This window comes from Trifolium pratense, linkage group LG2 (assembly GCF_020283565.1).
Source record: "Trifolium pratense cultivar HEN17-A07 linkage group LG2, ARS_RC_1.1, whole genome shotgun sequence".
Taxonomy (NCBI): domain Eukaryota; kingdom Viridiplantae; phylum Streptophyta; class Magnoliopsida; order Fabales; family Fabaceae; genus Trifolium; species Trifolium pratense.
Genome location: NC_060060.1, coordinates 33,814,598 through 33,828,637, shown reverse-complemented (window position 1 = coordinate 33,828,637; position 14,040 = coordinate 33,814,598). Strand labels below are relative to the sequence as shown.

General features: G+C 33.9%; 3 protein-coding genes across 5 annotated transcripts; all 3 read right to left on the bottom strand.

Moving 5' to 3' along the window:
• Nucleotides 1–1,001: 1,001 nt before the first annotated feature.
• On the bottom strand, nt 1,002–2,047 carry LOC123910699 (elongation of fatty acids protein 3-like). The gene has a single exon (XM_045961885.1). The coding sequence runs from the start codon at nt 1,989–1,991 to the stop codon at nt 1,182–1,184; it is 810 nt and encodes a 269-aa protein (XP_045817841.1). The 5' UTR covers nt 1,992–2,047; the 3' UTR covers nt 1,002–1,181.
• Nucleotides 2,048–3,603: 1,556 nt separating this feature from the next.
• Nucleotides 3,604–7,657, bottom strand: LOC123910698 (FBD-associated F-box protein At5g56370-like). 3 transcript variants are annotated; one of them, XR_006810255.1, is made up of 5 exons: nt 6,742–7,641; nt 5,865–6,002; nt 5,484–5,773; nt 4,807–5,252; nt 3,604–4,685 (listed from the first exon to the last, which is right to left on the bottom strand). XR_006810255.1 is itself a non-coding variant. In XM_045961884.1 (4 exons), the coding sequence occupies exons 1-3, from the start codon at nt 7,579–7,581 to the stop codon at nt 5,489–5,491; spliced, it is 1,263 nt and encodes a 420-aa protein (XP_045817840.1). In that variant the 5' UTR covers nt 7,582–7,657; the 3' UTR covers nt 3,604–4,685; nt 5,484–5,488. The 3 variants fall into 3 exon arrangements, 1 of the variants encoding a protein (XP_045817840.1); XR_006810254.1 differs by having other exon boundaries at nt 4,807–4,875; XM_045961884.1 differs by lacking the exon at nt 4,807–5,252 and having other exon boundaries at nt 6,742–7,657.
• A 3,026-nt stretch (nt 7,658–10,683) lies between these two features.
• Nucleotides 10,684–12,410, bottom strand: LOC123910697 (putative FBD-associated F-box protein At5g56440). Its single transcript, XM_045961883.1, has 3 exons — nt 11,498–12,410; nt 11,236–11,361; nt 10,684–11,147 (listed from the first exon to the last, which is right to left on the bottom strand). Exons 1-3 carry the CDS (start codon nt 12,269–12,271, stop codon nt 10,866–10,868), a joined length of 1,182 nt encoding a protein of 393 aa, XP_045817839.1. The 5' UTR covers nt 12,272–12,410; the 3' UTR covers nt 10,684–10,865.
• Nucleotides 12,411–14,040: the final 1,630 nt, after the last annotated feature.

Here is a 14,040-nt window from a genome sequence, read left to right as displayed (position 1 = left end):
GGAGAGCTCCATTGTGGATGCATGGTCTGTCTCAACCATCCCATTTTCAAGGCATTAATAGTGGGACGAGCATAAATCGACTCGAGCAGTGAACGGTTTGTATCTGAATTGCTTTGGAAGATTTCTATTCAGAGAATGTTTTTTGACATTATCAGATAAATTTAGAATTAATTCCTTGTATTCTCAAAAAATAATCCTTTATTTTTTTTTAGAGCAGTCCGCTTTATCATTCCTAGCTACTCACAAGTCACAACAACTATTAGTGATAGCGTCATCCACACCAATTTGTTTACTTGACCATTTCACTCCCATTTCAAAGAACAATGTAAATGTGGGAAATTGACCAAGAAACCATATAGTTTCATTCCAAAGTATAGAAAAGGACTTGAGCATTGAATTTGGTTCTTTTCACAATTGCCAACGATGTTTTCCAAACACAATATACATCTAATAGAACATTGACTTTTGATTCAATGGAACATAAAGAGTGTCAATCGAATTGTGACAACACACTTGTGATCATATGACTATGCAAAGGTGGATTCACAAATTTAGTAGTAATTATTTTGATTACTATAAACACTATTCTTCACTCATTAAAACTTAATGTTTTATAGCTTAGTTTTGAGTATGATTTATGATTGAGTTCTTCCCATCTGGCCGACAATCTCACCGGTGAAGTTATAGCTCTCTAACAAGCGATGAAGGACGAGATTGCCCGGGTCAACGGATCTAATTTCATGTATGAAGTAACCAACCAAAAACATATACGACCAAACTAACTAACAAATGATACATTCAAGAATTAGAGCATGTGCAATGACCAAAATGTGTCGCTTGAATTGTGTTGAAAATGAACCGAATAGTCTACAATTAAAAATTTCGCAGCTTCGGAGACGTTAATTAAAGATCGGACAATTCAAATTACACATTAACAAAGTCAACTATACACAATATCAACTGTCAATTTTAGTATCGGACGACTAACACAAGTATCAATGTGTGCTTTAAATCCAAATTCTTTTATTTTTCTTTGAAGAAGTTAAATTAGTTAATACAAATTGACAACAGATAGAATCGAACTTGGGCACACTCCAGGTCCCAAACCAATGTCACCGGATCAACTCAAAATCCATTGAAAGCAAAAGAAACAAAACACAATCAAACAATTAATTAATCAATTAAGTACGTTTCTTCTTAGAATTAGCATAACTCTTGAGATGAAAATCAAGAAAAAGAACCAAAAGAGAAGCATTAAAAACAGCATTGAAGCACCAAGCCTTCATCCCAGAGCATCCACCACCACCACCACCGGATCCAAAGTGGTAATAAAGCATGACACCGGAGACAGCGAAGCTGAAAACAAACTGAACAATCTGGCAATCCGTGACGGCGCGTTTCCACGGCGGTCGAATTCCGACTGCCGTGAGAAAATAGTAAGAGTACATGATGACGTGGACGGATGAGTTAGTTAGAAGAGCGATTGGGAATAATGACTGAGAAGAATTGAGCCATAGATAGCACATGATTGGAACAGTGGAATGATGGTACACGTGGAGGAAGGAGAGACGTTTGATTGATCTAGAGAGGATGATGAAAAGAGTGTCTATGAATTCAAGGAATTTAGAGAGGTAGAAGATGTAAGCCCAAAAGAAGAGTGGCCCAGTTGGAGGGGTGTGAATAGGGAAACAGATGGTGGAGTGGAGATTGGGGGTGTGAGTTAAGATGGTGAGGGAGGTGCCAATAGCCATAGTGAGGGAGAGGATGGAGAGAGTGAGGTTATGAAGTGCTGTGAAGGGTTTGAGGAAGTGAGGTGGGAAAGGTGGGAGAGGGAAGAGAAGAAGGAAAGTGAGGGAGAGATAAGTGGCTATGGAGAGAAAGAGGAATAGTGGGGATGAGGCTGGGGTTTGAGGAGGGTTCCATGTGAAGTTTAGGATTTTTGGATGGTAGACTAGCCAGTATTGGAGGGTTTTGAGAATGGGGTTTTCCATTCTGGTTGGTTTCTCTCTCTGGATAAGGAAATGTTGTTGGTGAGAAGAAGTGGGGTTGTTTTATTCGATGTTAGTGACAACTGGGATACTTAATTAATTCACAAAAAAAAAAAAAAAATGAATCTGTTGCTGAACTGAGAATGAAGTAATATCAATTAGAGGTTTAATTGAAAAATTAATTAATTGTATATTAAAAACTGAAAGAGGTAAATTATCCATCAAAAAAGAGAGTCAAAGCAGGGTTGGTTCAACACCTAGAGATCTAAAGGCAAAAAATTTAGTGATACTTAAAAGTTAAAAATATAAAATCAATAGCTTATAAACTAAATTAAAAAAATCAAAATTATTAAGAGCCATTGAATTTTGGTCAAAGAGAATATGAGTCATTCTTTGTAAAAAAAAAAAAAATGAGTCCCGAGCTAGACAAATATTTACTTCCTCCGCCCCAAAATATAATATAAAAACTCATTGGCATGTTGATAAATAATTTTGATTACGAATATCTTTAATTCTCTATTGGTAAAAATTATAAAAATTTGATATTTTAAAAATATTCATCGAAACATATGATACTCCTTATAAAATGGAGAGAGTAATATTATATTTATACACATTTAAAAAAATACGGTCAAAACAAGACATATGAATAATACATTTAGTCAAAATAGATCTTATAAAATGGGACCGATGGAATATAATTTATTACTATATATTTGTAACTAAATAAAAGTCTAATATCCCCTTAATAGTCATCACTTTCTTTCTTTTTGTAGTCTGGAATCGAACCCAGGACCTATACTACCCAAATCCCCAACCACTGGATTAAACCTAGTGGCTTCAAAAACTCAGTTAGAAAGACACTTACTTAAATAACCACTTACTTTACTTACTTAAATAACCTAAATTCCTTACCGCTAGGACAAATCTTGATATTGATGACTTGGTATTAGATTCTTAATTTTAAAATCCTTATACCGTTAAACCCTAAAACGTTACTTTACCTTAGGGATGACAACGGGCGCCCATGGGTGCGGGTTTGACACTTACCAAACCCACACCCGAAATCATCACCCAAACCCAAACCCAAACTCAAATGTTGTTCGGGTGGCAAAACAACACCCACGCCCACACCCATTGGGTTCGGGTTTTTTTCACCCAAACTCAAACCCGCAACACATTTGAAAATAATTTGCAAATTTAAGAAATTAAATTTCAACATAGACTTTGAATTAAATTACAACTAAAATTAAGGTCTTCCAAGGAAATTCAAACATAGACTTTCAAGAAATTACAACATAGACTTTCAAGAAATTAAATTATAACTAAAATTTAAGGTCTTCCAAGGAAATTGAGGGAGATTATGAGGGTAATTAGGTAATTATAAAATATTTCGGGTGGGTGTATGGGTTTCGGGTGTGGGTTTGACTGATACCAAATCCACACCCATATTATCGGGTGTCACCCGAACCCAAACCCAAACCCAGTCAAATCGGGTTTCGCCCGTTGACTTGGGTTTGGGTTCGGGTGGGTCTCTCGGGTTTGGGTTTTTTTGCCATCCCTACTTTACCTTGCAATATCTTATCTTAATCACTTTAACAAGAAGACTCCATCGTTATTGTAATCCAGTTTAGGTTGCAAATGGAAATTTCCTATTTGTTACAAATACTTTGTTTCTTTTAAGGAAGAAAAAACAGAAAGTTATTCATATAGTTACACGTCCATGTGACAGAATCATCAGCAGTCATAACATTATTTTCTTGACCATGTCTGTTATATTTGTCTCTTGATAATAATTTAGAGTCGCACTCCCATTTCAAGGAACACTTGCAATTGTGAAAATTTGACCAAGAAACCATAGACTTTGATTCCAAAGACAAAAGTACTGGAAAGATCTGATATTGGAGTTGAGGTTTGCATGCCAGAAGCAGTTGTTCATGAGCTCCCCCTGGTATTTTACTAAAAACAGAGTTGAATTTGGTGGTTCTTCTTTCGAAACACTATACATCTTAAGAGCATTTACATCTTTGTGTCAAATTGTTCCATTCTCCCTCTCACACCATGCATTAACAAGTTTGGATTTCAAAGCAACATTAAGAGGGTCAGTCTAAGTGGAACAGCTGCAGTACTGGATTGTTGTCACTATGTTTAGCTAAAGATCTTCTGATAGTTCACAAAACTCATTGGCTTTTGTCCTAGGCATGGAAGACATGGATTCTAATGGCTATAGATGCAATGCAAAATCCAAGCTTATTAACAATGGATTGTTTCAGATGGGGGAGCTACTATTTTATTATTGTCTAGCAAAAAATAACAAGGCAGCGGAATTACGGCTAAGTACAAGGTTTAATATCTTAAATGGATTCAGAGGATTGCCATGATATACAATGTGAGAATGCAAAGGCAGATCTTCCACCATTTTTTCTCGCCGGCGAAAGAGATGGAAAGGGAAAAATCTAGGGCAAGACTGAAAGTGGGAGAGAATATAAAGAAAACATTTAATCAGGAGTATTCCAATATTTGAAGCTGAAAGGTGAGCGAGAGAGAGATCGCAGATAGAGAGGTGAAGTTTTGGGCATTCTATATACATGGTGTTCCTAATCAGTGCTAAATCATGCATCAGTGTGAAATCGTCAAAAGCCTGTCTTTCTCCTTTCAAGTAACCACCAAGACTCAGCCGTTTCCTGAGGCTCAAATCTGCACACAAAATAAAAAATGTTACATGTTGATTGAATTGCATAAATTCAATAATTTTTAAGTCAATCTTCCCATATAATACTTATTTCACTAACTTCAAATGAGACTACAGAATCTTTACCTTCCAATGAGAATTAAAGCTAATGCAGTTTCATTCCTCAAAAGAAGGAAAAAAAAACTAATGCAATTCCTGCTGACGTATAAACAGTTAGAAAAGCTGACGTATAAACAGTTAGGAAAATAACATGACATATTTCAGTGAGACAACAAATTCACGGATTACCACGTGAAAGTTCCATTAACCTTACTTAATCAATTTCCTTTTTGTTTGCTTCGAAAGTGCATAAAAGGAAAAAGCTTCATTGGAAAGGTGTTTTAAAATGTTGTTGGGATAATGGTCATGATTGTGTCACAATCTTTGTTATTGCAAAGAACCGCAGTCAAATGCTGTTGGTGCGGCCTCAATAACAGAACCTTGATGTTGTGGCCTAGATCACAATAACATAATATTTATTTAATACCTTGGTTCTTAAAACACTTGGCGTTAAATCTGAATTCCGCATACAACTGCCCAGAAAATGGATAAGCATTGATCTAATTGATGTCATAAACATGTTCAATAAATAAATCAACAACAGGTAGACCGGTCCTAACTAAATCATTTATAGATGATTTTTCCTTAACTTGTGTAGTGAAACAAAGTCGGGAACTTCATAATAGCACATAGTTCAAACTACCAAATCATGCTAGGGTAGAAGCAAATGAAACGACAAGCATGATAGAGAAACTACTACTTACATAGTCTATACGCTATCCATAAATGAAAGTTGACATGTTGCAGAGGCCTTTGGGCATGGGGACAACTTCCTTTCAATTTCAGGCAGTTCCCTTGTGGTCCAGATTGTCATGGTTTGCAAAAGTCTTGCATTTTTCAAAATATATTTGGCTAACATGAGTTCAAATTTTGGGCCTGATAAGTGTTGAATAGTACAAGTTCTAAGGTATGATGAAAGGCATTGGGGAACAAGTTTTGGTTCCACCCAATTTTCTTGATCATCTTCTTCATTCAACATTGCCTCGTATAACCCCTATTAATAGTACACATAAAATAAAATAAAACAAAACATAAAGGTGATTGAAGAAAAGATAAACTGAACATGATTCTTAAACTTAACAAACCTGATAAAGTTGAAGATTTTGAAGCTTGGGGCAATGGTGGAGTACTTGTAGTACCAAATCCCAATTATTGTGGAGCTTCAAGTGCGTTAAATTATGAAAGATGGGAATGTCATCAGAAGGCGGCTTCAGTTTATTCACCTAAAATATGTACAAAGACATACTATCAAATCAAGGCAAAATTGCAAAAAAAAAAAAAAATCACATTTTTGTTTTCCATGAGGGCAGATCTTCATTGGGGCGGGAAGGAGCCGCGGCACCCCTCAGATATCTTATATAATATATTACGCGAGAATTAATTACATGATATTTGCACCCCTCAGATACCTTTTTTTATTTTTTATTGTATTTTTATTCAAAAACATAGACATTGAGGGACTCGAACCGAGGCCATCAAGGTAATAAGCAAACATTGTTAGCCATTGAAACAACCTATTTTTTATGTCTGATTTTTAATACGGTTTATATATACACATACATATTACCAATTAACTAATGAATTATATTAAACCATTTCCTTTTTTTCAGCACACCCAACAAAATCATTCAAGATCCACCCATCTCATTCAATCAGTGTATTATATTCGATTGAGATATATGAAGTACTACTACACGCCAAGAGTAATAATAATGTGAGAAAAATAGAATGCATATGTCGGTGTGTTAAACACGGTCAAACACCACACGTCTTCAATATGAAATGTGCGCGCTATATACATAGATTGAGATCTACGAAGCACTACTACACGTCAAGAGTAGTAATAATGTGAGAAAAATAGAATGCATATGTCGGCGTGTTAAACACATGTCTTCAATATGAAATGTGTGCGCTACATACATAGATTGAGATAGCATGCATGATATCCATAATAAAACAAACCTTGTAAACTCTGTAGTCTTTTGTGCACAACAACCAGGATGTTTCTATGCAGAGAGACACCGAAGTAGAAAGTGCTTTCGCCATATAACACGAACACCAACATTGACTCACATCAGCTCTAATCAATTTAGGTAAGGTTAATCTCTTAAACTCTTGAACAGTAACAGAATCTTCCGCACAAAAGAAGTATATATGAGAAGCTTTCAAATCCTCAAGAATTGGACATCCAGTTAAAAGCAACATAAAATCTCGAACTTCTGAAAACTTAACGAATCTCAAATGAAGAGTTTTGAGTGAGGGAAATTGAAATCCATTTGAAGAAAAAGAAAAATCCTCGACACGAAACCAACGGAGATTAAGACTTACAAGTGTTCTACAGGTGAAGATACTAACAGGCAATTTCGGGTGATATGGAAAACCAACAAAATTATAAGGAAGTGGCACATGGAGATTCAAATGAAGATATTTAAGTTTTCGTTGAACAATAAGGTTGATCCATTTGGTGACATTGGGAAACCCTAAATTATAAGCAAGATGAGAATTACCGTATTGAATATCGAGATGGAAAGTGTCTATGAAATGAGAGGCTGCGGCGGTGTCGCGAGAGGTTAAAACGGAGTAAACAGATTCGTTGAAACGGAAATTGGATTCGACGGTGTTGATTGTGATGTGAGGGAAGTGAAGAACGGGAACATGGTGCCATAGATGAGTCCACCGTTTGGACAAAACGGTTGTTGCAACTGATTGTTTGGTTGTGAGGAAAGAGAGAATTCGGCAAAGGATTTCGTCCGGTAAAGTGCTGATTGTATCCGTCGGTGATGAAATTCTCGGTCGCTGCATTTCTTCTTCTTCTTCTTCTTTGCAGAGGTGTGATTAAATCTGATTTGTAGAAAATGGTGCGACAGGGGTCAAATAAAATCTAAATCTAAATCTAATGCATAGTTGCGGTAAATATTGGACATTCAATTTGGAGTTATTTTTGGGTGCTGTAAAAAATATAGTTGGGTCTGTAATAGAAGGAGTTTATTTATGAACATTAAATATGAATGAATCGGGGTCTCATGTAAAAAAAAAAAAAAGTTTGGTCTATCATATAACATTCGTTTTTACTTACTTTTTACTTACTAACTTGTAACATTTCTGTTCATCAAAAAAAAAAAAAAAAAAACTTGTAACATTTCTGTAGGTGACGACTTTTTTGTTAGCGCTATCTTGGATTCATATATTAAATTTAGGATCCATGGATTTTCAACTTAACTCAAAGTTTTTTTATTTTATTTTTATTTTCATCCTCTAGTTCCTAGTAGTTTAGAGTTTGGGGTGAGTTCTGGGATCAACTGGTTTCAGTTTCCTCCCAAATGCAGTTGCGGGGATCGAACCGTTGTTCTCCCTACCAAGTTCAGCGTAAATCACCACTGAACCAACTAACATTTAGTAACTTAACTCAAAGTTGGTGATAAATGATTTCCATTAAAATAATCTTTACTTAATAAAAAAATTTATGAACATTAATATGAGTTGGAGATATTTATAATCCATAAAAAGGAAATTTGACCAATTAAAAATTGGCTAATTATTCATGGAGAAGAGAATAGTTATAATTTGAAAATGTATAGAATTTTTTTTTTCTCTTTCTTACTGAATAGAAATTTTCAACATTAACTAACCAATTAAATCTCGCTTTTGCCAAAAAATAAAAACACTCAGATAATGGGTAAAATGTTTAAGCCTTCAACTATGTAATTTGACATTGCTAGCTCGTAATATTGTCGTGATATACTAACACATTATATGACTACTTTAGTAGAGGTACTTTTCTTTCTCTTTCATTCATTTTTATGTTTTTCTAATATGTAGTATTGGTTAACTAAGTCATTTATTTTGGTACATAACAGTATTTAATCATGTAAATTTAGTCAATGGCAGGTTGCTAATGAGCTTTATGATGGAATTTTTTGTTTGGCATCAATAAAGTATACCGAGTTTTTGCAGATGGGAGTGATGGTAATTGTTTAAGGTTTTATATTACATAATTTTGCAAATTGTTCTTTAAGAGGTAGGGAGCTATATTTTGTTGTTTTTATCAAGGTGTATTTTTGGATCTATTGCACTGATACAGAAACACAACAAAAACAATTAAAAGTATATTAGTTACAGTCTTATAGACAAATTAAAAGTTTTTTTTTTTCTTTTTCTTTTTGATAAGAATAGACAAATTGAAAGTTGACATGTTGCAGTGGCTCTAGGGCATGAGGAAATTTTTCTTTCTATTTCAGGTGATAGCTCCCTAACACACAAGATTATTATCATTTGTAAACTTCTTTAAAATATGTATCTTGCTAATATAAAGCCACCTTATAGACCCCTAGATTGAGATTGGATGTCCCGATTTCATTGACTGCATGCAGTTGTAGTTGTTAAATGCACTAAATCCAAAGCCAAATAAAGCAATAGAGTTGTGCACCAATATATCAATTAGTAGTATTACATCCATTGCGACAACAATTTTGATGTGTTTGTTTACATTTTAAAAAAATGGCTCTCTTGTGCGAATGGATGTACAAGTTAACTATTTTGGAGGGGAAAAAAACCCATAAAATTTAGGTTAATTGATTAGGCATATGTTTGGTTTAGCGTCTACCAAAATATTTATCGCGTTAGGCACTCCAACCATAAGAATACTGAAGCTACAAATTGTCACTTCAAATTGGACAAGCGGCTAATGCTATCCTACCACTAGACATTCAATTATGCGAAATGAATTTCAACATTTTCCTTGAATTAAAAGTATGCCAAATTGGACAAGTAGAAACGTTAGATTTTTATTTTGAAATGTCTTTTTACCGTTATACCTTTTTTATTTTGAAATGTCTTTTTACCGTTATACCTAAAGACGGTATTCTAACTTGCAATATTCTAACAAGCTCAAAAATTTGAATTGGTTATTTTTATCAGACTCCTTTATTATGTAAACCAAGTTTAGGTTGTAAACTTCCTAGTTGTTACAAATACTTTTCCATGGCTTACATACATATCCCAAAAGAAAACCTGGCTGGTAACAACACAGGGCAAGTGTCATTATTGGAAATGCAAATTTTATTATTGATTTTGTGAAATTTGGGTTTTATAAAGGGAATAACACTTTTGAGTCAAAATAAATAAATAAATAAATAAAGGGAATAACATTTTGCATGAGCTCCCACTGATGCCTATAAAAAACAAAGTTGAATTTGGTTCTTTTCACAATTGTCAATGTTCTTCTTTCTAAACACTATATACATCCTAGGAGCAATGATATCCTTGTGTCAAATTGTTGCATTCTCCCTCTCACACCATGCATTAACAAGTTTGGATTTCAAACCAACATAGAGAGTGTCAGTCTAAGTGAAATAGCTGTATGCAGTGCTATATTGTTGTCACTTTGTTTGGTTAAAGATCTTCTGATAGTTCACAAAAACACATCGGTTTTAGTCCTAAGCATGGAAGCCATGGATTTTAATGGCTATAGTAGCAAATAGCAATACAAAATCCAAACTTATTGCCAGTCTATGAAGCGCAGACACCGGGCGCGACACAGACACGTCAACACCGACAATAATTTGAGAAAATGACATAATTCAGTGTAATCATAAGTGTCGATGTCTGACACAGACGTGTGTCCGACTCTGGGGCACGCCTTAACTAAGGAGTGTATGTGCTTTATAGTTGCTAGTGCAATGTTTTAGATGGGAGAGCTACCATTTTATTATTATCTAGCAAAAACTAACAAGACAGGGGCATTATCTAAGCTTCTCCTCAATGAGAAATCATGCAATTACTGCATATGGTATAGTGGTATATTTTTGGCAGTTTATCCACCTACTAAACCACCCTTTATAATGTTTCAAAAAAAAAAACCACCCTTTATAATTAACTGCAGACTAAATAACCAAATATATTCATAAATATCATGCAAATACAGACTAAATAAATTAAGGATCAATTTTATTTAACTAGTGCACCGAGACAAAGTCTGTGACATTCACATATAGCTCATAGTTTAAACCACCTAATCTAGCAGTCGCGTAAGCGTAATAGAAGCTAATGAAACATGTAAAGAAATCATTATTTGCATATCCTATATGTTATCGATAAAATGAAAGTTGACATGTTGCAGAGGCCCTGTGGCATGAGGATAATTTATTTTCAATTTCAGGCAACATTTCCCTAACACATGAGATTTTCATGGTTTGTAAAACTCTTGCATTCTTTAGAATATATCTTGCTAACATAAAGTCACCTTGTAAGCTTGTAAGTGCAAATCCCCAAAGAGTGCAAGTTGTTAGGTTTAACGAAAGGCAATGTGGAACAGATTCCGGATCTACCCAATTTTCTATAATGTGCTCATCTGAACCACTTTGCATATTCTGTTAATAATAGAAATAAAATAAAATTAAAACATAAGATATATGTTAAGAAAATATAAACAAAATATGGTTCTTAAACTTAACAAACCTGACAAAAGTTGAGATTTTGAAGCTTAGGGCAGTGTCGGAGCACTTCCACAACTCTATCCCAATTATAGTTAAGCACCAAGTGCGTCAAATTATGGAAAACAGGAAAGTCATTACAATGATAGTCCTAAAATTATGAAGAAAGACAAAGTATCAGAAATTAAGACAAAATTCCCTAAAACTAAATAAAGATAATTCACATCTTTTTTCTTTCATTTTCATTCCATTGACATAAATTATATATCCATAACAATCAAACAAACCTTCCAAAATCCTATGCTCAGAAACTTCGAATTTGAAAGTGCTTTCACCCAAAAATGAAAATAACAGTCTCTAATATACACTTCAGTCAAATTGTTTAAGCTTGAGCTTTTAAAGACTTGATCAAATTCAAAAGCAGGTACCAAATCCAAACTCCGAAATTTTATATCAGATACAAGTAAATCTTCAAGAACAGGACATCCAGCTAGAAGCAAAATAAATTCTTCATATTCATCAAAGTACATTTTTTTCAAATGCAGAGCTTTAAGCAATGGAAAACCCTCAAAATTAAAAGAAAAACCTTCCTCCATAGAGAACCAATTAAGCTTAAGAACAACTAGGGTTTCACAGGTGAATACACTAATAGGCAAATTTGGGGGTTTTTGAATATTACCACCACCAACAACAACATCTAAATAGAGATTGAGAAATTGAACTTTCCGTTCAACTACATAATTGATCCAATTTATGACATTGGGAATGCCATGACGAAATGCGAGTTTCGGCGAATTGTATTCGATGTCGAGGAAGAAACTGTTGACGGAATGATTACTAGCGGATTCTCGAAAGAGTATAATGGAGTAAAGGAATTCGTTGAAGCTATAATTGTCTGCTAGGGTTTTCAATTTGGTATCGAAGAAATGAAGAATGGGAACAGAACGCCATAGATGAATCCATCTCTTTGAAAGAATGCTTGTGGATACGGCTTGTTTGGTGGGAATGAAAGAGAGAATGTGGATTAGGATCTCGTTTGGTAAATTTCCGATCCTATCCATCGCCGACGTTGATATTTTCTGCCGGAACGGTTATATTCCGGCGTTAATGCTAACAAAATCTAGAACCGAATGCTATGCATAACTGTGACTCATTATGAGCAAAAAATTTGATTTTTATGGCTTTGTAACAAGTCCTCAAAATTGTGCATACAAGTAGTGATTTATATTATAATGAATATTAATTTTACAAAAAATTTCGTTGAATTGAAATTTTATATCATTTATGAAAAATTTGAAATTATTTGAAGATGGATATACGGTGAACTAGTTGTGGTCATAAACAAGTTTAATGAATAAAAATATAAATAAACATGTAGAAAAGTACCAACTAAATTATTTGAAGATGATTTTTCCTTAACTTGTGCAACAAGACAAAGCCGTGAACCACCAAATCAAAAGTTAAAACCATCAAATTAAGCAATTGCATGGTAGAAACTAATGAAGTGACAAGTAGAAAAGAGAAACTACTACTTACATATGTTATCAGTAACTAAAATTTGACATGCTGGAGAGGCCTTATGGCATTGAGACAACTTTCTTTCTACTTCAGGTTTATCCCTTTGGCTGCAGAGTGTCAACGTTTGTAAAAAATTTGCATTTTCCAAAATATATTTTGCCATCTTATGGTCACTTCGTTTGTGTGAAAAGGTGTCCTTAATAATGCAAGTAATTCTAAGGTATGATGAAAAGCATTGTGGAACAATTATTGGTTCCATCCACCGGTCATCGATCATCATCTTCTTGATACCACCGTGCGTTATGTACATCCTATTAATATTCAAGTGAGGTCTATGAAACATTAAATACACAACGGACACTGGTTAAAATTTGATTTGAGAAAGTAAAATGCTAAACAATGCCTATGTGACAATGAACAATGGTTAAGAAAACAAAAATAGTGTGTTGAATACCTTGAAATTTAAAACTTTTGCATTTTATTTTCTTAACCATTGCTCGAGAGTCACGGTTTAGCATGACCCTTTGAGAAAAGGGAAATTGTCGAATGTAATCACATGTATCAAATCATACATGGCATGATATTAGAAAGACAATTTTTTTACATTCTTAAAATGTTAAATACACACGATAACTTTGCTTACGTGGCTACTGATGTTGCCAAGTAACACACTAAATATGGTATGTTGAAAAGGAAAAAAAATGTCAATAGTCATTTTCTACGAGAACACTCCTTTTTTAACAGGTTGATAGTGTATTTATTCTCAATCTGAGAAATATGTCTGAGCTCATAATCATATTCACTAACATGTATAACAATATTACTCATAAATAAATCATTTACACGTACATATAAGGGATAACAAAAAGCAAAGTTAATGTTTTTTTAGAAAAACTAACGAAAATGATCAATATCACAAACATAATTAAAGTTAAAAGACCAATTTATAACGTTAATTAGTTAAATGACGAATATAAAACCAATAAATAAGTTAAGGGATTCTTGTCCAATTTAAGGTGTGTTTGGTAAGTTCAATAAGCTAGCTTATAGCTTATTGGACTAGCTTTTAAGCTTGTTTGATAAAAATGAACGTGTTTGGTAACAAACTTATCTAATTAGCATGCAACTTTTTTTGATATGCTATTTCAAGTAGTGAATGAGTTTATAGCTTATAGTATTTTACATTTTATTTCATATTTATCTTTAGGCTTAATTAGTAAAATGGTCCCTTAAAGACATTTTTGATTTCAGATTGATCCCTTAAAGAAAAAAAGGTCCAAATAGGTCCCTAAAAGAAAAAAAATTCCGAATA